Source organism: Rousettus aegyptiacus, unplaced genomic scaffold (genome assembly GCF_014176215.1).
Source record: "Rousettus aegyptiacus isolate mRouAeg1 unplaced genomic scaffold, mRouAeg1.p scaffold_m13_p_3, whole genome shotgun sequence".
NCBI classification, from domain to species: domain Eukaryota; kingdom Metazoa; phylum Chordata; class Mammalia; order Chiroptera; family Pteropodidae; genus Rousettus; species Rousettus aegyptiacus.
Genome location: NW_023416306.1, coordinates 27,130,523 through 27,156,489, shown reverse-complemented (window position 1 = coordinate 27,156,489; position 25,967 = coordinate 27,130,523). Strand labels below are relative to the sequence as shown.

The window sequence follows — 25,967 nt, the reverse complement described above, 5'->3', positions numbered from 1 at the left end:
CTGCCAGCCACCCCAGCAGCTTGCGTAATCAGGAGATTGGTAATACCAGAGCTCAGGAAGACTGCAATTTATACTTGACAAGCACCTTATGGCCCGCAATTTAAATGTCTATGGCATTGTAATCCGGTTCCTCCTTGAGGCAAACAGGATACTAACCTCATGTGGAAAACTGGATGAAATGCCTCCTCATATTGATGGCCTTCCAATTAGTGCACGTAGGCAGGTGAGGCTCCCCTGCCAGCCCACCTTCAAATTTTCAGAAATCTTGAGCATCTTCCTAAAATGCATGCCAATGACTGAATATGCATCCATTCGCTGGCTCCAACACAAGTGTTGACTGAGCATCTACTGAGGGGAGCACAAGCATTTCTTTTTTCTCCATAGGGTCTCAGTTTGGCTGGGGATGAATGACTGTAGATGACCTTGAGGACAGTCCCCACTCTCAAGGTGTTTACAGTGGAGCTGCCGATATGAAGTTGTCCACTGGCCTGCTGAAATCACTCTGAGATGCAAATAGTTCATACAGTAGATGTTGAAAAAGCACTTAATAAAATTCAGCATTCATTTCTGATCTAAAATAATAAAACCAAACCCTCCTAGTAAATGAGAGAAGATACCTCAAGGACACAACAATGTTTGACACAGACGACAGGCGGTATGCCCAGCAAAAGTAAAAGAGCAGTCTGTCCATCAACCAACAATGCCTATGCTCATGACTTCTACTCAGTTCTGTTCTCATAGCTGACAATTCAATCTGTGGACAAAGCAGCAAGGTAAAAATATTGAAGAGGAAGTGGTGCAAGTATTGTTACTTGCAAATAATATGACTGTCTACCAGGAAACCCATGGGAAACTATGAGGACCAATGAGAGTATTCAATTAGGCATCTGGTTATGAAAGTAATATTCACAAATCAAAGTTTTATATATACTAGCAATAATTAGAAAATATAGTAATGAAAGGGAACCACTATAAAGTAAAAGGATATCAGGAGTGACAAAGATATAAAACACTGAGTAATTAGTGAGATCGGTAATATTTACATGACAAAGTCTACAGTGTCCAGAGCTGCTCAAGAAATATTTGTAAATGAATGAATGAATACCAATTTTCCAGAGGGATATAAAAGAGGTTAAGAATGAAAGGAAAGATGTACCCCATTCCTGAATGTGAAGATCGATACTGCAAAAATTTTATTCTCCCCAAATCAATCTCTTAGTTCACCGAGTTCCAACCAAAATATCTACTTCATTATTATTTTTAGAAGTCACCAAAATAATTCTGAGTTTCTAGCATAAGGATAAACAAGCAAGGAGAGTTAAGAAAATCTTTAAAAAGAGAAGTATTGTTATGGAGAGAACTTGCCTTATCAAGTATTAAGGTATAATATAAAGATAAACTGATTTAAATTAGTGGTGCACTGACCAAGAACGCTCCAGACGTGCCTATGAGACGGAACAGAAAATTTAGAAACAGCAACTATTTCTAGAGTCATTTCCAGTAAATGGAGAAATAAGTTATTCAACAAATGATTTTGGGACAGTGGATTAATCATTTGGGAATACATATATATGTATAATTATATACATATGTATATAATTATACATATATATGTATTTATTTATACATATATATGTATAATTATATACATATGTATATAATTATACATATATATGTATACATATATGTGCGTATGTATGTGTGTATATATGTGTATATATAAAATTAGAGATTCATATCATAAAAAAATAAGTTCAAAATGTACTAAAGAGTTAAATATTAAAAGAGTAAACCATCAGTGTAACCAAAAGAAAATCTAAGTGTGTTATTTATAAAGCCGTGGAGTATTTGCAGAGCATTATAATCATGACACCAAAAGCAGAAACCATGAGGTATAAAATCTAGCTATGTGAAATTTTCAAAAACCCTATGTTAAAAAAAAATAACAATATTAAAAGGAAAAAGAAAAAACTGGAAAAAATATGAGCTACAAATTTTAATAAAATTAGGCAACAAATATGACAAGTCAATTAACTAAAACAGAGGTCTCATTAAATATTGACATATATTCAACCTTTTTGATAAACAAAGAAGTGCAAAATAAAAGTTTATCAACCACCCAACTGGCAGAATTTGTTTTCGTGTCTAATTCTTAATAACTCCCAGTATGTACTCCAGGAAAGCCAACCCCTCATCCCCCCTACCCCTCCCGCGCCCCACCCGACCCTGGCCCCATCCATTGCTGCCTGAGGATTCCAGTGTGGGGCCCGCAGGAGGCAGAGTGGGCTTGATCCCCTGTATGTCCTAGCTTTGAGGTCTTGGGCAAGTTACTAAAACTCTCTAAGCCTCAGATGTTTCATCTCAAAAGGGGGATAATAATAGTTCCTCTCTCTATGTTATGAAAGCTAAACGAGATGATGCACATTAAAGCACCTGACTCTGGTCCAAAGAAAGCTCTTCAGAAATGGCAGAGAGAGCTAAGTATTAAAATACTAGAATTTTGCATGCCCTTTGGCTCAGCCAATTCTAGAGTCTAAAGAACTAATCATGGAGAAGCACAGACATTTTGTTTCAAGGCTGTATGTTGCAGCATTGCTTAGAATAGCAAAAAAAAAAAAAAAAAAAAAAGGAAACCCACATATTCAAAAACAGAAAACAGAAGATTATCTAAATTAACTATGGCCTAGTGGAATACTGGGAAGCCACTTAAAAATGGGGAGTAGAGGTTCTGAAATGGCCTGGAAGTTTCTTCTGATACAAAGTTAAAGAAAAAAAAAAAAAAAAAAAAAACACCAAGCAGCAGATAATCTGAATTTTGTTTTTTAAAAAGTGTGACGATATATGCCACAATATCAACAGTAATTATGTTATATAGTAGGGTTAAGAGTGATTTTAATTTTCTTCTTGTTTTTTGCATTTTCCAATTTTTCTACAATAAACATAGATTACTTCCATAACAAGATAAAACATGACAAGTTATCTTTTTTTTTTCTTTTAATGCAAACTCCAAATATAAAAATTTGTCGTTAGGATGGTTTTTCAAAAGATGCAAATGATCCTGTAAGTATGCATTTCCCTTCCCAGCTGGGAAAAGTGCAACAGTGGAGATGGACTCCATCGGCGTGATATCGACTAAAGTCCCCAAACAGAAATCGCTCATGGTCCTCAGTGATATCTACTGATCCTCAGTACATTTGTCCTCATTCTAGAAAAATACGCTTGTGAATCCAAAATAATGGACCTATTCTAAAAGATCAAAACCAAATATATTTTGCAATACTCTACACTTACATTTTCCAAAAACACAGGATGGAAACATTGTCTATGGTAGAGATAAGCTTCATCCCTGTCCGAAGCTGCTCTCCTTACAGATCCGTATTTTGTCCACGCAATGGCCTCTGCCTGAATTCCCTGCCCTAAGTACGAAATTCTGTGCTTTCCTCAAGGCCAGCTACTGCATCTTCACAACTCCCATACTCCTCAAACTGCCCTGCCCAATGCAGAATGCACTATTCTGCAGATGGCCCTTCCACTCCAGGTTCCTCCATTTGGTCTCACCTGTGTGTTCACCAGTGGCCACATGGCTGCCTGCCTCACAATGCCTGGATTTTACCCAAAACTATCTTGATGGCACCACCCCAGGCCCCTGGCATCAACTACACACGTGTTCCAGACAGACACTGACTTGTCAGCTCCAAAAGGAGAGGGACCACGTTTGGTACTGCCCACAAGCACCCACTGCAGTGCCTGGCACACAGAGGTCTTTAATAAGCATCTGTAGAAGGAAGGGAAGGGGTAAGGGTAACCTAAGACAAAGCCAAGGTCACCAATAGGAGCTTTTCTCTAGTCTGTGGACACTTTTGATGGTCTTACTGGCATTGCCTTTCCCAGCACATGCCCTGAAAGAGGCTCCATTCTCAGAGATCCAGGGACTCCAGCCTACCCAAGAGGCCTGAATTTACAACACATGTGCTGAGCAGCAGACCCAGGTTGCTTTTTCCCTCCAGAGATTATAAGGAGTCAAGGTCAACAAGAGTCTCAGTCTCTTTTCATACCTACTCCCTTTAAGCCTCATCAACTTTGTCCTGTCCTTAAGCAGCTGGTTTTCTGAACCCAAGTGCCAGACGATACAGTGAATTCTGAAAAAGAAATCTTGGAATCCTGAAGCAATGAGGTGAATGTAACAAGAGAAAATTTTTTTCTGGCTCTGTCATCTAAAATATTTGCTATTCCTCCAAGCTTCATGTCATCAGCAAAATTTGACCAGTATGACTTATATGACCTTATCCAAATCACTGATTAAAGGAAGACTATATACCTTCTTTTAAAGATATATATAATTTAAGGCCCAGACAAACAACAGAGTTCTGTGGACAATCTCCACAGACAAATTACCGATTAACTTCTTTTGGGTTTGAGATTCAAACAACAAATGCACCTAAATGGATCATCTTCTCTACCTGATTGAAAAGTTACAAAAGATTTTGTCAAATACCTTCATGGAGTTCACATTTACCAAGTTCCTGGCTGCCTCGACCTAGCCAGTCTAGTCACTTTCTCAACAGAATAATCGAGGTCAGTCCAGCAGGTCATGTTCTTAGATAAATCAGAGTGACTCCCAGAGATCACCACTTCCTCTGCTAATTGTTCAGGCCACCCTCTGAGCACCCACTCTGGAATCACAGCCAGTGAAGCTTCCTGCCAACCTACTTGTAACACTCGTGTAGCCCTCTGTGGAGGGGCGCCACGGGGAAGGGTCCTGGAAGCCAGGGTGAGCCTGGCAACAAGAGGAGGACATGCTGGCTCTAGAAGGGGGTGGGGAGTGCAGAGCATTATAGGGATAAGAAGGAAGAGCCCAATGTGGGCCAGATATTGATAATTGCTCTCATTCTCTCCGAAGGATTAAAGATAAACAAAAGGCAGGGCAAAACCTTCTGGAGGAGGTCACTATTGCAATGAAGACCCGGACTCTAATTCTGACTCTCCTGCAATCCCATTATGTGGCTTAGCAAGTCAAAGCTCCCTTCTTCTCTGGGTGTCTTAAACCATTTGGTCTGCCACAGATTGCGTATCTTATAAACAACAGAAGTTTCTCACAGTTCTGGAGGCTGCGAAGTCTCAGATCAAGACACCAGCAGATTCGGTGTCTAGTGAGGGTCTTTCTCCTTCCTCGTTCATAGACTGCCATCTTTTGCTATAACCTCACATGGTGGAAGAGGCAAGTAAGATCCCTGGGATCCTTTTTATAAGGGCACTAATCCTAGTCATAAATGCAGAGCCTCCAAAGGCCCTAATCACCCAAAATATGCCCCGCCTCCAAATACCAACACATTGGGAGTCAGGATAAAACATGTGAACATTATGGGGTACATGAACATTCAGTCTATAACACAGGATCTCAGCTTTCTCATCCATAAAAGGGAGATACTGACAAAATTGTCTGTGGCAAGGGAGGCGACTAGACTACTTAAATCTTTTGAGGTCCCTTTAGAAGCCAGGCACAATGACAACGGTGTATAATGGTTAGAGATGCGGGTCTTAGAATCCGACTGCCTGAGTTTGAGTAAGTCAATTACTAGTCAAGTAACTTTAGACAGATTACTGAACCTCTTCTTGCTTCAGTTTTCTCATCTGAAAAATGGGGACAATAAAAATGCTTATCTAGTAGGGCCTTGATGAGAGGTAGATGATTTACTACCATAAAGTGCTCAGAACAGAGGTTTAGACCATAGGATGTGATCACTTTGAAGATGCTGGTGGTGGGTGGCGTTGATGGTGGAACATGCTGTGGTCTAACTAGTCAAGTTCATGTGTGCTCTCAGGGCATGTAGGCTATAAAGCAGGATAGCCACGTCCCAGGTTACTAGAGAACCTTGTACAGCTCTAAACAGGAAGAGCTCTTCTCCAAAAGCAAACTGCAGAGGGGTCAGTATCATCTTCTAAAATATTCTCTATTTCGGATGTCTCCTAGCCTGGATTTTCTCCCAGCCAGAGGCGTCAGAATGGTAGGGCTTTGTGGCACTGTTGTGTTCTTCCTAGCGCTATTATGTCAATTATGATTATTTACTCCATACAAAGATCTGAAAGCTTTTAAACTAGTTTCGTATATACATCCAAACCACATAAGAAAATCTTTGCAGGATATATTTATTTGTTTGTTCTAGTGGGCCTTAAATCACATCTGACATTCTAACTTCTAATTCATATAGTATAAAAGAATCCAACTGCCCATTCTCTGCTCTGAAATGTAAATTCTGACTTAAAAACATGGATAGCTCAATCTTTACATACACTGCCCTATTTCTTCCTAAAACCTAAACGAGACCTACTTTAGTCCCTATTATTTTCACCATGCCGTGTTTTTTTTTTTTCTGTAGCTTTCACAATTTCCTTCTTTCTGAGACAACTGCCAGTTGTGCTCTCTCAAAGAAATACTTCACAATCTCAGATATTCCTATCTTGACTTTTCTCAAGGGCTTTCCAGCACCATTATCTGATTTAAGCATAAAATCACCCTGGGAGAGGGGTTGGAGCAGGTGCCCCTCCCCACTTTACAGATAAAAAAAAAAAAACCATGGCTCAGAGAACCCTGTTCCTATAGCAAGATCCTAGGGTGGAGCTTTCTAAGACGCACACCTGTATTCTGAACACATCCTTTTGCTTCCTTTCAGCTCCCCCTAGGCCATTTTAACTCTCTTTCTCTAGACACCCAGAACGGATCCATTTCAGTAAAAATCCAACTGAGTCTTTATACACTGACTTTATCAGTGGGTGTGAGAAAATCATTGTATTGCTCTGTTCAGAATCTCCTCCATCCCAATGGGTTTTAGGAATGGCCTATCACTGCTCAGGGAAGAAGTGAGCTATGGCAGGCTGGAATAGGGCTGCAACCTGGCAGGTCTCAAAAGGAAAGCCATTCAGCTGGGCAGCAAGAACTCGATCCTCTCAAAATGGTCTGCTCAATCACTGGAATCCGAAATGACAGCCGCCCCCAGGAGCTTTTCTGTTTTGGGGGGATAAAGGGGATGCCTAATCCTTGCAAGATATCCCGCCACATGCAGAGACAAGTCCATCAAGGCCAGTACAGTCTGTGGCTCATCCCATGTCCAAAAAAGGAAAGCTCTGCAGCCAGACTGGTCACCCATCAGCCTGACAGCCAGGCTTGGGGGCATCAACACCAGTCTTCTGCCTCAGACCACACGGCCAGGCCTGCCAACCTGGCTTTTGGCTGCCGAGATTCTATGATAGTTATTCCAGCACTATTGCTGCTACTATCTGCTTCCCTTTATCAAGAAAGCCATTGAGAGAAACGTAAAGCTGATTGCATCTATTACGTCCACCTACAGACCCAACTTAGAGTAAGCTTTAAATCACTCCTGGGCCCTCTTCAGACCCTGAGTCATTTTTCGATTGTTAAAATTAGAATGGCCTCATGGCAGACTCAGTCCTGAATCTAAGAGGTGTCACACAAGGCTGGGTCCTACTCCTGTTAAATGTTCTCAGGCATCTGTGGTGTGCATAGCCCCAGCTGGGTTTTTTTGGGATAAGTCCTCTCACATCCTTGCTTTCTGGCCAACCCCCAGGTAGGTGCCCACATCCCAACTGTGCAGATGGAAAAACAGGCTCAGTGGGATAGCGCCTTGCCCAAAGCCATGCTCCGGGAAATGACAATGCCAAGATTTAACTCCGAATCTTTTCTTTATGCCTGAGTCTTTCTGGTGTCCCTAAAGATGACCTTGTCCTGTTCACCAAGTGAACTGAGGGTGCATCCTCCAACTTGGACAGGAAGCCTCTTCACTAACGGCAAGTCCTAGAAACCAGGACCTTGCAGGAGGCACTTGGTGAGCAGTGATTGATTTAACGAATATTTTTTCCAACACCGCAGACCCAAAGATGGTTGTTTTTCCAGATCTTTCAGCTCTCTCTCCACAATATGGCTTGCAGTCGGTCACCTGTGTGCCTGCCACATCTGAATGGCTCAGCATTATCCCCTCAAAGTCTCACCTCCCAACCTTTGCTAGAGCAGCTCCTTCCTCCCACAGGATCCTCCTACATCTTCCACCTTTATCCTTCGAGGCCAGCTAGAAGGTCGCCTGCTCTGTGAAGCCCCCCAGGTTGCATTCAGGGAGAAGTCAGTGTCTCCCCTTCATGCTCCTTTACTGTGTCCCCCTACAACGTGTATTCAAATCATCTTCATGCCATTTATTTTACTTGACAAAAACTTTTATGACGCTATGTATCAGGCAGTGGATGAAGTCTTTAGCAGTGGATGAAGTAGGTACCATGATTATCACCCCATCGTACAGATGAGAACAATAAGTTTGCCCAAAATTAACACAGCTCATAAGTCGTAGCCAAGCGGTCCTGCTCCAGAGTCAGTGCTCGCTCTTAAGCATTCTGCTAAGGGTCATTTGCTTGTGTGTGAGGTGCCCACACTGTTCCATGAAACACCTAAGGGCAGGAGTCATGTCTGAGTCATGTTCCAATGCCCACAGCCTGGCATGAGGCAGGTGCTCTGTTCTTGTTCCTGAATGGAACTCGATGTCCAGCGTGAGGTCACCTCGCCCATGTGGCCAGCTGGAGGGGAGGGTCCTGCAGTATGGATACTGGTCCAAACTGCCAGCCGCTCTGAGCTCCTGCCTCCCTCCTGCAGACAGCCACTTCTGGCAGTCCCTCTTGAGGTACTGAGGAAGATGAAATAGGAAGCACTTTATCATCCATGAAACCGATAGCATCTATATACACGCCTCGCCATCTATAACCATTCTAATCTCTCTAGGATTTGACCAAAGGGCCTTCGGGAACAGCCGTGATGGATAAGTGTCCTGACTTCTGCCTGGATCCCTGTGAACCCAGTCAAGAGTATAGGACCACAAACCCCATCTGGTTATACGACAGTATGACTGGCACTGTGCAGAGTGCAAACAATACTGGGCTTAGCGTCTGCTTTCTGCCTCACCCTGGGCTCATTGCTTTGAGCCTCAGTTTCCCCACCTATAAACAAGGCTAACGGAAGAATTCCTCTCTTACGAAGTTGTTACTAGATGATGCATTTGGAAGAAGTAGTAAACTCTACCTCTGCACAAAATCTGTAATTCTCGTTGTCAAATTATTGGGCTAGTACCTACTAAATAAGGTTATTATCAGAACTAAATGAGAAACCAACTACATTTCACATTTTACTAGACTGGTGTACAGTTAAGGTCACACTTCTTTCGATATTCAAAGATGAGAGGAATAGGGCAGTTCAGCCATTCCCCCAGCCACTCCTGCCCCTAAGCACCCCGGACCCCCAGGTGGTCTGTGCTAACTGGTTGGTGAGTCTTCCTCATCTCCACTTCTTGAGGTGCCCCTGAGGCCAACCTGTGAACCAGGCCCAGCTGCCAGCCTCGGTTCACTTTAGTTTCACCTGCTGCCATGGCAGCCACCAAGACAGAGCCAAGACAGAAACTAAGGGTTACGGTTGTCAGCATTGAGCACCTTCAGTTTGGATTTTACACATAGCCACTGCGCCCAGGACCACCCTACCTGCAACCATGTGTCAGGGGAGAGGAGAGGATTCCAGCATCAGCTCCCATCTCTAGACCAGCCTGCCCTCGACACCCCAAGCCCTGAGCCCCCATGCTAAGCAAAATTCCCTAGGATTTCTTTTTGCCCTTTTTGCAGCGGGTCTCACTCCGGGCTATGCCATCCCCCACCCCTCGCCTCCCACGAAATGTTCTAACAATTTCAAACCCTTGAGGGAGGAATCAGAATCTCATTCCTTTCCCCCTCAGAGGTCCCTGTGTTCTTTAGACAATGGGACCAGTGATCCACAGCAATCTCAAAGCTTCCTAACAGTAAAGAGGGGCTTATAGAATATCATCGGAAAACAGAAGTAGACCAGAGCAGGCCTTCTTCCTGTTAAATCCACCTCCCTGAAATATAAGCACCAGACTTTATAGATGTGCAATGAAAGAGCCAACAAGGCAACTCAAACGCAGCAGAGGTCCTCATCTGTAAAAACCAGAACCCACAGCAATTTTCAGAAACAAGTTCTGCAATTTTCTGGCCCCGCCACACTCCAGAACAGAAGCGTGTCATATCCTCGCTAGGTACCCTGCTTCCTGCTCAGTGGCATCTGCTGAACACCCACTGGGCACCAGATCCAGACGCTAATCTTATTCAGTCCTCAAGACAAGGCTGGTTGTTTGCTATCAAACTTCCATGTTACACATCAGGAAAAGGAGGCCCCAAGAGAAGTGACCCACCTAAGGTCACCCAGGAAGGCTGAGAGTTGCACCTGGGCCTCTTTAGCTCAAAAGACCAGGCGTTCTCCACTACACCTTGCCTTCTTGGGTACACACATGAAAGCAGCAAGCACAGTGCCTGCTGCATAGGAGGGGCTCAACAAGGACCATTCACCTTGTTTTCTCCACTGTGGAGCCACGAGGCTGGAATTAGGGCCTTCCAGGGCCACAGCCTGCAGAGGATCATGAGCAGCCAGGACAAAGCCAGTAGGATGGTTTAAAATCTCAGGAGCCCAAGGGCATTCTTCTGAGGATGCAGTAGCTAAGGGACAACTGGAGTCCCCAAACCTCCAAAGCCAAACTCATCATCTCCACCCTGCCTGGCCCAGAATTCTGAGTTCTCAATTGAATACTTGCACATCTGCTTAGGGGAGAGCCAAAGCTCTTTCTGGAGAAAATATGTACTATGAGCTCTGCACATGGGCATCCCAGCCACCAATTCCCAGGCTGCCATGGACTGACCCCATCTGGGTACTTCATATTTTGAACTGGTATGCCAGGGTTTGCCCCAGCCCCCAAACCTACCAACCCCAGCTCCCAAACCTACCAACTCCCATGATTTGAGGGCTAAAACCCCACTGCTGGCCTGGGGGACTCCCAAATCATTGCTCACAGCAGACAGCCCTCACTAACTCCTGTGCCCCCAAGTTTCTGCTCTGGGACCCTTATTTGAGAGTTTTGCTGTGGATGGTTTTAGGTCCAACACCTGCCAAAGACAAGTGGCTGGCTTCCAAAGACATCTGACAGTTGAGAGGGAAACATGTTAACTACCTTTCATTCAAGATGCTTCTGTAAGACAGCCTGCTAGGGTCAAAAAACCTCAGCTCTCTGACGAATCGCTTTCGTAGTGCTATAATCTAATACGAGGCCCTCCTTTATTAAGAGAGTAAACGAGTCACCCACATGAACAGCATCTGTGTCTTTTTATAAAGATATTATTGGAAACATCCAAAGGCCCTAAGAGAACAACCCAGAATTAATTATTCATTATACTTAGTTTCAGGTGCATCTTATATCTGTAACTCTAAAATTTTTTAAGCCCTTTCACTTTAATCTATTTCTCTTCCCCGCCCCCACCAGTGATCTCCACAATAATTCCAAGGAGAAGCAGCGTTGGCATTATTATTATTCCCATTTTATGGATGTCAAAAATAAGATGAAGACAGTTAAATAACTGGTTCAAGGTCACCCACTAGTGATTATCAGAGATGGGTCACCCATGTTAATGGCAGAGCTCTTCCCACTGAAACACCCTGCCCTGTGAGTTAAAAGATGTGTCCCTGGAGCCTGAAAGGAAATGTGATGGGAACAGCAGGATGTTACTTTCCTTCAAAGCCAAATACTCAGTTGGGGCAATCCATTCCTCACAGATGCCTGATTATGTTGTCTGCCTCTGTCCCATTTAGAGGCTCAGTTGTGATTTTATCCAAAATTGTTATATTTTACATCATGTTTAGCACCACTCATGCAAAAAGCATTTGCTAAGCGCTCGCAACGAGCCAGGGGCCAAGCGAAGTGCTCAAACGCAGGCATTCATGCGCTCGCGGACCTAACCGAGCATCTGCAGGCTCTGTGCCGGGCACTGGGACACGGCAGGCACTAAACATACGACGTGCCTTCCTCATGAGACAGGCCAGCTTGCAGCCGCATGAGGTGGTGGACAATAGCCAGCAGTGAAACAGAGCTACAAGGACTTCCCTGGGGACAACGGCCTGACCCCAAGGCCCAGGGGAGGTTCACCACTGACCTCTCAGTGCACCTCGGACCCTTCAGGAAATGGATGGGGCTTAGAAACAGCCAGTTAATTTAGAAAACCCAGGTTACCCACTTCTTCGTTGGCCTCAAACACATTGTCACCCACTTAGATAAGATCCAGTTTTTATGTGACTACATAGCATTTTACATTTTCATAGGCATTAAAATAAAATAGCAAAATTTAGTGGGTACTTACTCAATATGGCTTCCTAGGCGCAATGCTTTACATGAATATTCTATGTCATCTTTCAAAATAACCCTCTGAGAAAGTATCATCCCAATTTCACAGACGAGGACACTGAGGCTGGGGGTGGTGAGCAATGCCAGCCAGCATGCACACACGGATGGTCCAATGCCAAATGTGATGGCCTTTACACAGTGCCCAGCTGTCTCCTCAACACTGAATAGGCATAGACAACCCAGAGCAACCTATATAAACATCCAGATCAGCCTCACGAATCCATCAGCATTCATCCATTCGGTCATTCCACGAATATTTACTGAGCACTTACTATGTGCTAGAAACTGTGCCGGGCACCATGGTGAGCCAAGACAGAATTGTTCTTGCACTCAGAGTTCACAGTCCCCTGGAGAACCCAGGAACACCAATACTGACCACAGAATCCAACAAATATAAAATCGTGGTAAGCACCAGAAAGGCAAGGTTCATGGTTCCTAGAGAAAACGTGATGGGATTTTTTCCAATCAGGGAGGTTAGAGAAAGCACACTTGAGCTGGTACCTAAAGATGAAAAGAGGTGGTAAAAGCATTCCAGGCAGTGAGGACAGCTTGTGCAAAGGCCCTGTGCAGAGTGGAGCACACTTAACCGAGAAACTAAAAGGACCATGTGTCTGGACCCAGGGGATGAGGGGAAAGTACTCAGAACTGAAGCTGGGGAATAGGCAGGGCAGACTCTGCAGGACCTCCAAGGAGGAGTTTTGCTCCCATTCCCAGAACAACAATGAATTCCTCCAGGGTATCAGGCAGGGAAGCCACCTAACCAGAGTGCTGGGTCAGCATCCCTAACCATCCTCTGCACCTGGGGAACAGCCCCTGCACCTGCTCCAGGCTGCACCATCACTCTTCTCATGCTGCACAGTAACAATCTTGGGCGCATCCTCATGTTCCTTTGAGAGTACAGCTGTTCCGGTCCCATCTCTACATGCCCCCCAACCAGCCCCAGGCCTGGCACTGAGTAGGTGCTTAGCAAGTACAAGCTACATATACAAAGGAAGTACTACTGCTGCCCAAGTCTAATAGGAAAAACATAGGCGTACATAATACTGACACACTCAGAAAAAACCATGGGAGGTGACGAGTTCTGTAGGTACAAGGGTGAGCAAAGAGTGGATCTGTGTGAGCCAAGTGTATAGATAGACACGCTTAAAGTGAGTAGAGAGTACAGCGCTGGCTGTGTGCGACTGAGTGGGTGGACAGGGAAATGGGTAAGGGTGGGGCTGAATTAGAGGGAGAGGCAAATAGTTGGGTGAAATTCACAGGAAGGAAGGAAGGAAGGAAGGAAGGAAGGAAGGAAGGAAGGAAGGAAGGAAGGAAGGAAGGAAGGAAGGAAGGAAGGAAGGAAGGAAGACAGGCGGGCGGGCGGGCGGGCGGGAGGGAAGGATCAACTGCTGACAAAACTTGCAATTTGCTCTTATGGGAAGAGATAACTAATTATATGAAGATGAAGATGCTGTTTCACTTAGTGCTCTAGCTGCAGAGATCAAAGTCTGACCATCCACATTGAAATCCCAGCTCACCACTTGGTTGGCTGTGATATCAAATAAGTCATTTAAACTCTCTAAGCCTCAATGTAAAATGTAGACAATAACTGTACCCACTGCATCAGATTGTCATGAGGATTGAATGAGTGATGGTGCCAAGCTCCTGACATAATGATGGACGCACTAAGCACAAGATACAGGTGAGTTGTCGTTATCATATTCTATTTCCTTCTACACATTTGCAACGAAACGTTTCCATTACTTTCTCCTCTGTTTATGACAAGATCAGAATTCCTCCAAAGGCTTCCCAATGTTTCTAGAACTCTCAAAGTCTAGCAAGGAGCAAGGAAGGGTCAGTCGGGCACCAGAGGATGCTTTGCGGAGTGAATGGGGAGCCAACTCTCCTTCTATTGAAGTCAAGGCACTCTGAGCTGGGCTGGGCGGGAGCACTGGCATGGCTCTGATCACATGTCCTGGAGTGCACTTCCAGGGTCCACCTGCCAGAATCCCTGAAACAATTCTGGGCATTCTCGGAAAGGCTTCAGTGAATGGGTAGTTCTAGAAACGAAGTGATTTGGATAATATAGTTATTACTATAAGGATGTCTGTCACTTTCAAAATCACTTCCCTCTGAACAAAGTCAAGTGGATCATGAACAGAGTATGAAAATATCATTTTCTCTCTTCCACCTCCTGACCCCGCGCCACGAGAGCGGCAATAATCTATCACTCCACAAAGTCCTTCTTTGGCTAGATTTTATCAGAACCATGACTGATGATGTCCTTGCCGAGTGGCAGGAGAAGGGGCCTGCTCCAGCCAGCAGCTGTGGAACGTGGATGCTGATGAAGACAGATGAATCCATTTACTGGGTACTTTGGATCTACCACTAATTTTCTAGATGACAATGACACTTTATCCTTCCAGCCATGTAGACAGTTCAAAAAAAAAAAAAAAACTAGAAAAGTAGAAAATTGGCAAAGGAATGCTCCAATCAAGTCCAAAAGGTGTCAAAACATTTATGCCCTTTACTCAAGAATTCTCAGACCCTCAAACTCCAGCTCATAACCAATTTCCTCTTTGTACAAGATTCTAATAAACTCGATTAGTGAATTTGGGGTCCAGATGAAAACCAGATCAGAGAGATGGTGACCTCCAGACCAAGCTTACCCAGTTCCTAAGTCAGTCCTGATCATGGAAGGATAAAGAGGAGAAGCTTCCAGCCCAGGAGCACAGAGTCTGGGATTAATCTTGCTATTCAGTTGATCCCAGGGCCCCTCTTTATTCACTATACCCCAACCTGTCTCTAGACTGCCTGGCTCGCCAAGGCTCATGACTTGTTGTAAGTCTTACAATTTCTTCTAGGACCAGAGCCCAGTCTAGCCTCTGTTTGCTCTCCTGTTCCCTGGAGGTAGAAGTGGGATATTAGAACCTGATTCCTATGCTCACCAACTGCCGGTTTGAGTATTTTCCAATAAATCAATCTCCTAAAAGTGTAATAGTTCTCAGATGCTGAAAACTCTTTCTTAGGTTTTGATGTGTATTGGAGGATGCTGTGTATGTCTGTCAGGGGAGAGGAGACTGCCATCAGCTTTTCACATAATCTTCTATTGGAACATCCAGCAAATAACCTTTCTCCTTTGCACTTTACAACTATCAGGCCCCTGGAAGCACCAAAGAATGAATAAAGAACAAGCAGAAAGCTCACCTCACATGACTTGGCATACAAAGAACTTCCTCAGTTTGTTAAAACTATGCCCATTAATCCTCTTAGAACCAAGAGCTATGTTCCAGGCTTTTAGATCTAACTGTTTGCTCAAAAAATAGCTCCTTCTCTGTGCCTAGCCCTGAGATAGTGCCTGGGGAGGGGTGGGAGGCACAAGGGAGCCAGGCACATCCAATGCCTGCCCTATTATCACTTACATGGGAGCAGAGATCCTCAGTCCATGCTGCAATTCACAGAGAGGAGCAGAGACTTCTCTGTGGTCTCAGCAACTAACCTAGCACCAGACCCAGACTGCTGAACCCATCTGGGGCTCACACTCCCATGGTTTCAGCCTGGCACACCTGCTCGTTCTTAGAAAGGTACAGAGAGGCATGCATCTTACCAGTTTCATTGCACATCGTTACATAAGCAGAGAGTATAAGAAGAAAATAAAGGAGCAGATGAATGCAGATGCTCATTGGGCAAACTATGACATTTAATTCTCTCACCTTCCTAGAACCAAAATAAATAACCAGAAAAGTAAGCGATAAGAAGTCATTTACATTTCATTCCCAAACAGCATGGGTAATGACCAACTAGGTACCTCTATAAGAGAAATGTGCTCCCAGCATCTTCTGCTGCCCCCTTCCATGGCTGGGTCACACTAAGTGTAATGGTTTCTGTCTTGGCCACCTGTTTAAATAGTGAGCTCCTCAAAGGTGGGGTCTATGTGTCACCCAGATCTCCTTTGAAGAGAGAATCTATAGGAGGAGTGCAGTCAGCTAACAGCCTTCAGCTGTAGCTTCAAGATCTGTCGCAGCATTTAATTAAGCCAAGGACACAATTTCCCCAGGCAGTCCACAGCTAGTGATGGAATTGGGCAGGGATTCTAGAGCCTGGCTCTTTAGGTACAATATGGGAACCCTCTAATGGGCAATTTTTGCTCCAGAGTACCCCACTGGGCTGGCCACAGCTTTCTGAGATTCTTCCAACCCTTCCTCTTCCCCATTTTCCTTTCAGGCATCAGAACGGCATTATGGTCTGAGGGTTTCCTTACCTCCTCTTTCATCTTTCACAGATATTATTCCCAAGAACTCTTGTATTTATAAATCCATCTTGGCATATACTTCCTGAAGGACCCAGAATGACAAGTATCCATGGCATCAAACTACTCTACATAGCCCAGCATCCTTTGAAGTTAGGTTGACCAGTGTTTATTTCTGGTCAATGAAATAGGAGTAGAAATAATATATGTCTCTTGCAAGTAAAGATGATTAAAAATCTTGTGTGCCTTCTCTATGGGCTTTCCCATATTCCCATCGTCGTGAAGTCACAACATGGAAGAGTCACAACACAAAATCAGCCTGGATCCTAGTGTTCTCGCTTGGAGGAGGAGGACCTCTGACACATATTGACTTTGGGTGAGCAGTACATACATTTTATTATGTTAAGAACCAGAGATTTCAGGCTATGTTTGTTAACACAGCATAGTCTAGTACACCCTGATTAACAAAAGACACATATCCTATACATGATTTGTTTAACACTTCTATTTGCACAGCTATCTTACACTTCCAAGCTTGCTCATTTCCCTGCTGAGATCTCAGATCTTTGAGTGAAGAAGCTGATGTTATCCTGTGCCCACAGGAGGGTAGGCCAAACACATAATGACGTTTTCGAAGTAAAGTTAGCAAGCTGAAACTCTTAGCCCAATACTAAGTACTAAACAGGCCCTAGTGTGTTAGTTCTACCCCCACAAAACCCCCACAGGTGCCTGGCTAGGGCTGAGGAGCTGGTCGGATGCTGGCATGGCAAAAGGCATTGCCTTCATACTGGGGAAGCTCAGGGGTTGATGCTGGTAGGAATATGCAGAGGGCAGATACAGCTTGGCAGTCGAGTTAATCTAGATATAAGGGGTCACCTAAGTGCTGTGGTGATGAGGGGGGAGGGTGAAGACTCTGGGGAAGCGGTCCAGACAAACCATTCATTTCATGGGATGCTAACTCAGAAAGTACTTTCTAATTTATCCACGTACCGTCGTCCATTTCAGCAAATATTCCATGATGCCCATTGCATGTAAGACACTGGGGAATCAAACTGCCCCTGCCCTCACAGAGCTACAGTCCAGCGGGGAGAAAGGGCCGTGATACACAGCAGAGTGGAAGATGTGCTGGGAGATACACATTAATAAAGATCTCAAGCTCCCACCCTCTCTCTAACACTCCTCTCGGCAACCAGTGTTGGAAAACAAGTTGACAGGTAGTACTGTTTTACGTTTACATCGTATTTTGAAGTTCTATATCCATTCTATTTATTCCTTATTACAGCCTTGTGAAGTCAGCATAATTATCCTCATATAGTAGAGGAATAACAACAATGACGACAATATAGCAGTGTATATTCACCAAGCACTCCCAGTATACCAGGCACTGATTTGATCATTTACCTGGATGATCTCATTTGTTCCCCATCCGTCCTATAAGGCAGTTAGTAGATTAGGCCCATTTTATCGATGAAGAGAGAGAGGCACAGTGCCTCGTCCAAGGTTACCAAGCAGGTAAGTGGTGCCCAATGGGGATACAAGATGCTCACACAACATGTGCTATGAGCTAGGGGAACCGAAGGTTCTGGAGCTGGAGCTGGCCATTTTGTGCCCAGCCTCATCCCTACAAGGAAGTTCTCTCCTCATTCCCCTACAGTGCAACTAACGGGAATGACTGGGTCGCCTGTCAAATGCCTCCTGCCCCCGCAGTTCCCTCTCTGCCCTGTTGGGTCTTCTCCACATGCCCTCGCTGCTTCTCCATTTCTGTTCAAGCCTCAGCATCTATCCCTTCAACGACTATCATAGCTTCCTGGCTTCTCAGTCACCAGGCTCATCTGTCTACTGTCCGGCTTCTACACTCCTGCCCACCCTGATTATGTCACATGCGTGTTCAAAAAACCCCCGCAGCTCCTCACAGCTCCTCACAGCTCCAGGATAAAGTCCGCCCTTCTTGACATAGCATTCAAGGCCTTCCATACCTAACATCAGACTATCTTTCCCTCCAGAAACCCTGCATGCAGCTAAAAACACAAGTCAGTGCTTCCCCAAAACACTTCACACTTTGTTGCCTCCGTCCTGTGATCTAGGGGATCCTTCCTGGGATCCAACCTCCATTTTCCTGAGCCCCCACCTCTCTGTGTCAACATTATATTCACCTTCCAGGCCCATCTCTAATTCTCCTCCAGGAGGCTCCTCTTGACCTCAATATGATCTTCTCTTTATCTTAATGTTCCCGGCATCTATTGTTTCATTCTTGAATTCGGCATTTCCCAAGTGCCTGCTTTTGTGGATATCTGTGATCAGACCCACCTGGTGTCCACACCCCTTGAACAACCTCAAATGTCCATCGAGGAATCACTTCTTCTCCACTCTGTATTCATGTAGTTGGATGGGGCCGACCTCGCCTCCCTCTCCTTAGGTTATTGAACTGAAGAGGGTCCGCCCACTTGACGTGCAACAGAGCCAAACACTGAATATCAAGTTTTGCGGTGGAGAAATTAAGGCAGTTTATTGGTAGGATGCCAAGCCCAAAGAATAGCAAACTAGCACTCAAAATCCAAACTCCTCAATTGTTCAAAGGTTTTCAAAGGCAAAGATTGAGAGTTAGGTGTTAGAGGTCATGGGGGAAGCTGATTCGTTAATTCTTATATAAGCTTTAGTGGTTTTCCTTAGTCCGATTAATTCAGTTCTGGATATCATCTTCTCTGGTGGCTTCGTCACTGTGGTCAGGTGATCTAACTGGGTTAAAGAAGCAAGATTCTGCAAGGTATGTCATGACTGCTATATATCAGTGACATTATCTTTAAAGCAAAAGGCAGATACTAATGTCTTATGACCATCGTTATTATTTAAGTTATCATTGTTTTGTGCTTAACTAGCTACATTTTTCTATTATCTCAAGAAAAGTCTGCTTTCAAACATTTTTTCCTGGAACTTGCTTTATAGTCAGGCCTCTAGCACATGAGTAAACATACTTTATAATATTTGACTAAAAGTGACTAACATATTTTCTTAATCTTTGACTATAAGCTATGTGACAACCAAAGCAATTGAAACATTTCATTAAATCCTATGCTTACATCTCTAGACTATATGATCTAATGTGTACTGTTTGTTAACTGCCAGTTTCAGCTCCATGAAAGGCTGGCGGATGGCCCAGGCCCATCACTGTCATGGGATTGGTTTGGGGATGGACAAATGACCCAATTCAAGCCAATGAGAGCTGAGCTTGGCATTTTTGCTGAAACAGTTGGGAGAGAAACACTCTTTTTCACTGGAACTTCTAAACTAGGAATGTATAAATTTGTAGCTGCTAGGGGTCATCTGTGTTACCTCATAGGGAAGGCCTGCCTTAGACTGAAGCCAAACACAGAGGAAATCCAAGCTAAGAGACAGAGAGAGAGAGAGAGGTTTTTTTAAGATATCATTTAAGTCTCTGAATTCAACATGCCTGAATACAGCCCCACACGAGGATTTTTCAGTCTTATGAACTAGTTAAAGTTGGGTTTCTGTCACTTGCAACTGAGTCCTAAGCAATACACTTACTAAGGGCCAGGTACCATGATGGGCAATGGGGTTATAAGATGTGATCCTGATTTTCAAATAGGTCATTTTCTCTTTTTATTTCTAAGAACAGCTGTATTGAGCTATAATTCACGTACTATGACATTCATTCTTTTAAAGTATAAGATTCTATGATTTTTATTATATTCATAGAATTGTGCAACAATCACCACAATCATTTTCTTTCTATCTAGTATTGAAAATGAGAAATATGTGCTTCCTCTGTTTTCTCCATTGGACTGGCTTCTCTCTTGAGCTCAGGGCAGAGCTCTAGTCCTCTCTGCAGCACTAGCAACTGCAGTAGGTACTCAATGAATGCCTGCTGAACTGTACTCGGCCCTCCTTGAAAAGCTCAACCTCCATCTAACAGTAGCTCGGGTCCTTTCTAAAGCATAGTGAATGAGAGAACAGATATTTGGCAAAACTACTCAAGAAAAGATGGTGCTCACCAATCACTGAGTTTTCTCTGAGTTTTCTAAGCTGAATCCCTGCATTGGTGTAGATTTTCTGAAAGATGCACACCTCGAATGTGTTCCTTTGGTTCCTAAACTTTTCCTAAGTTTATTACAGAATAATTTAAAATAGTCACAAGCAGAAAAACATAAATCCAACAAGAGAGGAACAATTGAATACTTATGGTGCACCCATAGGATAGAAAAGGAAACAGTCACTAAAAATCATCTTTTGAAAGAGGATTTGAAGACATAGGGAAATACCGATGACATAATGTTGGCTGAATGAAACAAAATATAAAAGAGCACATAGAATAAGATCTCAAGTACATAAGTAGTGAGTGGCAACTGGAAGGGAATAATGCTAATTATTAGATGTAATTATCTTTGTGTAGGTGAATTATAAAAAATTAGTATCTTTCTTCATGCTTCTCTATAATTTTCAATTTTTCTAAAGTTAACATTAATCAAATCAAAAAAACCAACATTTTTAAAACCTCATTTCTTGGTTCTTCTTTATTTTATTAATGGGGTTACCAAAGAATGAGAAATAACCACATGGAAAACATTTCTGAAGCTCCTGTAAAACTTTTTTTTAAAAAAGACACTGTCCCTCAGTCTTTTAATCAAACACAAGAAATGTAACCTACCATGTTTACCTTTTTACCTTGACTGCCAGGAAGCTCAGAGTTAAAATTTAACACTCAAAAATGCAATAAGCATATTATCCCAGGTTCTTGGTATAGTAACTTCCATTGTTCTATGTGGTTTCTGATGCTTCCTTTTATATGTATTTTCACTGACCTTGCTTACATTTTTATATACTCAACTCTTCCTTGTAAGACAAAAGAGGTATTACTAAAGTGATCTGAGGTACACCAGAGAAAAGGTCCTGACTAGCAGATGCTCTGTTGAGATGTTTCATTTGTACAAACACGGGGCATTAGTGGGACTTTGAATGTTCTGTCACTATTCTAGTTACGGTAGAGGGTCAATCTGGATAAATGCATGCAGGAGACTCCTTTATTGACCGAGCTATCCCAATTATTAGTTTAACCCATTCCTTGCTAAATTTCCATCTCTCTGAAGGCTATGTGGACAGAGGTCCATTTGGCTGCCCATAGTCTCCGACCATTGACTGACAGCAAATGTCAGCAAAGGCAGCCAAAATTCGTTGACCATATCCATCTTGTGTTTAAGTCTACAGACAAAAAGTGACACAGCCAGCAAGTGATTAGGATGTACACACAATCCACAAATACAGCCCATATGAATAAAACAGGCCCCAGATACCCTTTAGATGATTGCAGATCTTGCTGCAGTTACCCAGACTGATCCTTTACTTCGGCTCACAGAGAAAGTACCTCTACCCTAAAGTCGGGCCACTTGAAAAAATTAGGTATTATATCACTGGGGCATTCTCCCAAATGTAATACCTTATGGCAGGAGATAACATAATGATTTGATTGTAAGCCAGAATTCTTTTTTCGTGTTCGCGGTAACTTCACTGACTCTTCGGGAAATTACAAAAGCAAGAAAAACAAATAAACCATCTTAGTCTTTTAGTTGTGACCAATTTATCACAACCAATGTTTCGATGTCTTACTTGTGAATCCACACCAGAGGGAAATGAAGGAAGGGAGGTAAGGACTATTTATTTAGTGCTTACGGCATGCCAGACAGAGCACTGGCCTCTGAGTCTGCCAGCTCAAGGCATTTTCCACTCTGGCCTATTATCTCCCTTAAGCGTCACATCGCCACCCTGCAGAGTACATATAATAGGCCCACTTCTTCAAATGTGGAAATCTAGGCTTAGAGAGATTAAATATCTTGCTCAAGGTCACCCAGGGGGAAGTTAACCTGTTTCTGACTAGAGTCCTGGTCCAATGCACCCCAAAGCCCATGTTCTGTGCCCCTTTACACAGCTAGAGACGACGCATCCCTTGTTTGCATGAGGCTGATGTTACCCTCTGCCCTCCTTCCCAATGCCTCCTACATATTCCCACCAACTGAACAGTCTTCTGACTGTCTCATCCTCTTGACTCTGGGCCTTCTCACTCAGAAAGTCATCAAGACACACTTGAAAAATAAAATGTAAAAGCTTCAGCCCACACCCTGAAACCAACCACCCATTCCTTTGCTGCCACAAACAAGCTAATATGAAATCTCTTTCAGGAAAGCTTTCTGAAGTGATAAATTGATGATGAAAACATTATGCAGCTGACCTGATTTGGTGATGATGCAAGCAGGGCTGCCCTGTCTACAAATGTTTTTGTCTCCAAAGAACCGATTCTCCCATGTCCCTTCCAAAAAAAAAAAAAAAATATGTACCGAAGCAGTAGTGAAACAGTGCCCAGAATACATGCCTCGGTATAACTGCATGGCCCTCTCCATTTACGTGTGCGGGGCAAGTACTCCAGAGAACTTGAAATGTTCTGGCAAAGATGGGGGCAATGGGAATGTCATTCGAAAATGATTCCACAGCCGGGTTAGCTCTGCACAGCCCCCCAGCTTGCATCCTCCCGGGGCAGAGGAAGACTTTCGCTTGCAGTAGCCTGAGCTCACCGTCACCAAATGTCACCCGTTCCTTCACCTTTTATTTACAGCGCAGGCAGGCTGGTTCATCCCTGAAAAAGTGTGGGGGGAGGGGGGAGAGAGGATAAGATGCGATACAGATTTGCTCTTTCTCGGGGCGTGGGGGGTGGGGGGAGCCAGAGAAAGAAGGAAGCAGAATACAGGCTGCATCATAAGCGCGGCAGTGTGACCCTCCTCTCTGACAGGGTCTGCACCTGGGCTCTCTAGCGCAAGCGCCTGGAGAGCCCCGGAAAGTCCGGGTCAAGCCCAGCGCCTCGGCGGGCTTGGCGCGGTGGAACAGGCGCCAATAGAGCGTACTGCACAGGAAATCACTGCCCCCTTCAGGCCGCGTCTCAGACTCTGCGGCCGGAGTGTAGGGGCTCTCTCTGTCTGGAAAAACTCGCAAACCCGACCTCGCGCTGCCGGCGATCGCTCCTTCAAGACCCCTCTGCGCACTTCAACCCCCGGGCTGCAGTGAAGGTCCACACTGGGGCTTCGGCCGGAACCCAAGCCGAGGGCATGAAGAGAGGGCTTGGGATAGGAAGCTATCGGCCCCTCGGCTCCCCTCGGAGAAGGAGGCCGGGAGGGCAAGCTCGCGGTGCGCTCCAAGTCCGTGCTTCAAGTCTGCGCCCAGAGAAACTGCACCTGCAGCCGCCGAGCCAACACCAGCGGTGTGCTGGACACCCCCGCGAGTCCAGGGCGAGATCAGCTCAGGGAACTCTCTGAGCAACTAACCAGGGGGTGGGGGTGGAGGGTCTCCTCATAAAACCGCTCTGGTCAAACGCAGCGTCAACCACATTTAGGCAGCAGCTCTGCAGAGCCGGCGGCCCCATACCTGCTCGCGCCGTGCGGACTCTGAGCTGCGGGCGCGCACCATGCGCCCTGCCCTGCTGCGCGCGCTGGCCTCTGGGGTCCCGCAGCCCTCCGGACCTCAGCGTGCGTTTTGGCTCTCCTGAGGGACTGCGAGCAGGCCCGTGGCTTCTCCAGCCCCAGGTGGCCCAGTTTGCAGTCAGTATGCCTGTTTCTACCACTCGGCACTCCACAGCTCCACCAGCGGGACCTGGGCAGGGGCAACCACTAAAGGCCTTTTGGGGGTCCAATTATCACCTCTCCACTCCTTCTCTGGTTAAAAGAGACCCTAGTCAACACGGCATACACATACATACACATATTCAATCCCAGAGGAAGGAAATCTTGGTAGCAGCTGCGCCAGCCAACCCCGGCGGGACCCGGGGGGTGAGCGCTGAGCACCAGCCCGCGATGCTCTCGGCTGGCACGGACGGGTCAATCAGGGCTCTGCGCAAGGACCAAAGCTTGCCTCTGTCCGACAATGCTACCCCCCACCCCACTGCCCTCCACAGTCCCGACGGCGCGGGCAGCCGGACACTCACCTCTGTGTCGTAGAGCCGCAGGTCGAGGAAGTAGGGGCGCAGGAGCGACTCGTTGCGGATTTGCTCGATGGCCAGTTCCACCGCGGGAAGCACGCCGCGCCCGATGCTGCCCTTGGCCACCTCCTTGGTGAGCGGCATGAGGCCCATGATGGAGAGCGGCGGGCTGCTGGGCGGCGGCCGGGGGGCACCCCGCGCCCAGCCCCAGGCCCCGGGCGCCAAGAGCAGCAGGAGCGGCAGCAGCAGGAGCAGCAGCAGGCGCGCGGGCGGCGGTGGCGGCGGCGGCGGCGGCGGCGGCCCGGGCTGCCCGGAGCTCCGCGGAGAAGCCATGCCGCGCCGCGGGCTGCGGGCGCCGGCTCACTCGGCCCGCATGGCCTGGCCCGGCCCGCCGCCCCGCGCCAAGCTCTCCCCGCGGCTCCCGCGCAATGGCGCCGGCCCGGGCCCTGGCTCCGGCTCGGGCTCCGGCTCGGCTCAGAACGGCCGCGGCGGCGGCGGCGGCAGCGGCGGCGCCCGTGACGGATCAATCACGCCGGGAAGGGGTGGGAGAGAGCGGAGTGCGGGAGGCGGGGAGCGAGCGAGGAAACGTGGAGAGGGGGGCCGGCGTCTCCGCGCGCGCCTCTCTCCGGCACTGCCTCCCCGAACCCGGCCGCCTCCGCCCGCCCCCGTGCGCGCTCTGTGCCGCTCTCCCGCCGGGAGTCGCTCGGCGGCAGCCCCTGGAGCCCGGCCGGGGGAGGGCAGGCGGCAGGAAACGCGGGAGGCGAAGGCGAGGCTGCACAGCGGCGGCTCGGGCCGCCTCCGGGGACGGGGACAGGCCGTGCGCGCCGGGGGAGGGGGAGGCGCCGGCGCTGCGGCGGCCGCGGGGAGGGCCGCCTTGCCAGCACACGCACACACGCGCCCCCGGCCCTCCGCCGCGCGGGCCGCTGCTGCCCGCAGACCACGGGGGACCTGAGCGCCCTCGGACAGCGGTCGGGGAATGAGGACTGGCCACCACCGCGTCGCTGAGCGCTTCCTGCAGCACCTGCACTGTGGTTTGGGACTGTTCTCGGAGGTCTAGCTGGGAAGGTCTGGGAGGCGAGCTCGCCACAGAGGCTCCTAGAAGCACCTGCAGCCTACGCTCTCCTGCTGCGCGCGGGTACCCAGGGGACCCCGACGCAGCCCGAAGGGGCGGTCAAAGATGCGGCCGGTGCTCGAACGCCCCCTGGGTGCTCGGGTGCTCCGCCGGCCCTTAGAGCCTTGGATGAGGGCCCCCTCTTCCCCACCAGTCGGAGCAACCGCCCTTTGCCAAACGCAGGCAAGACTGGAGTCCTCACCTAGAGTGTGCTACCGCCCCCTCCAGGCATTTGACCTCCCCGCGTCCCCACTCCCGAAGGGCTCCGCCCTAAAATTCTCCCCGGGTGGGAGCCCTGTCCTCAAGCCAGAGAGGGTCCGCGCTCCTCTCTCCACACAGTTTAGCCCTCTCTCAGCCAGGGCGCGCTGGCTG

At 46.5% G+C, this 25,967-nt stretch overlaps 1 protein-coding gene across 1 annotated transcript in view; it reads right to left on the bottom strand.

Annotated features, from left to right (window-relative positions):
- GABBR2 (gamma-aminobutyric acid type B receptor subunit 2) overlaps window positions 1–25,271 on the bottom strand; it is a 328,955-nt gene extending 303,684 nt beyond the window's left edge. The window contains exon 1 of the mRNA XM_016146294.2: window positions 24,491–25,271. Within this exon, the coding sequence (XP_016001780.2) occupies window positions 24,491–24,817 (327 nt within the window). The 5' untranslated portion in view covers window positions 24,818–25,271. The remainder of the gene's footprint in view (window positions 1–24,490) is intronic.
- Window positions 25,272–25,967: the final 696 nt, after the last annotated feature.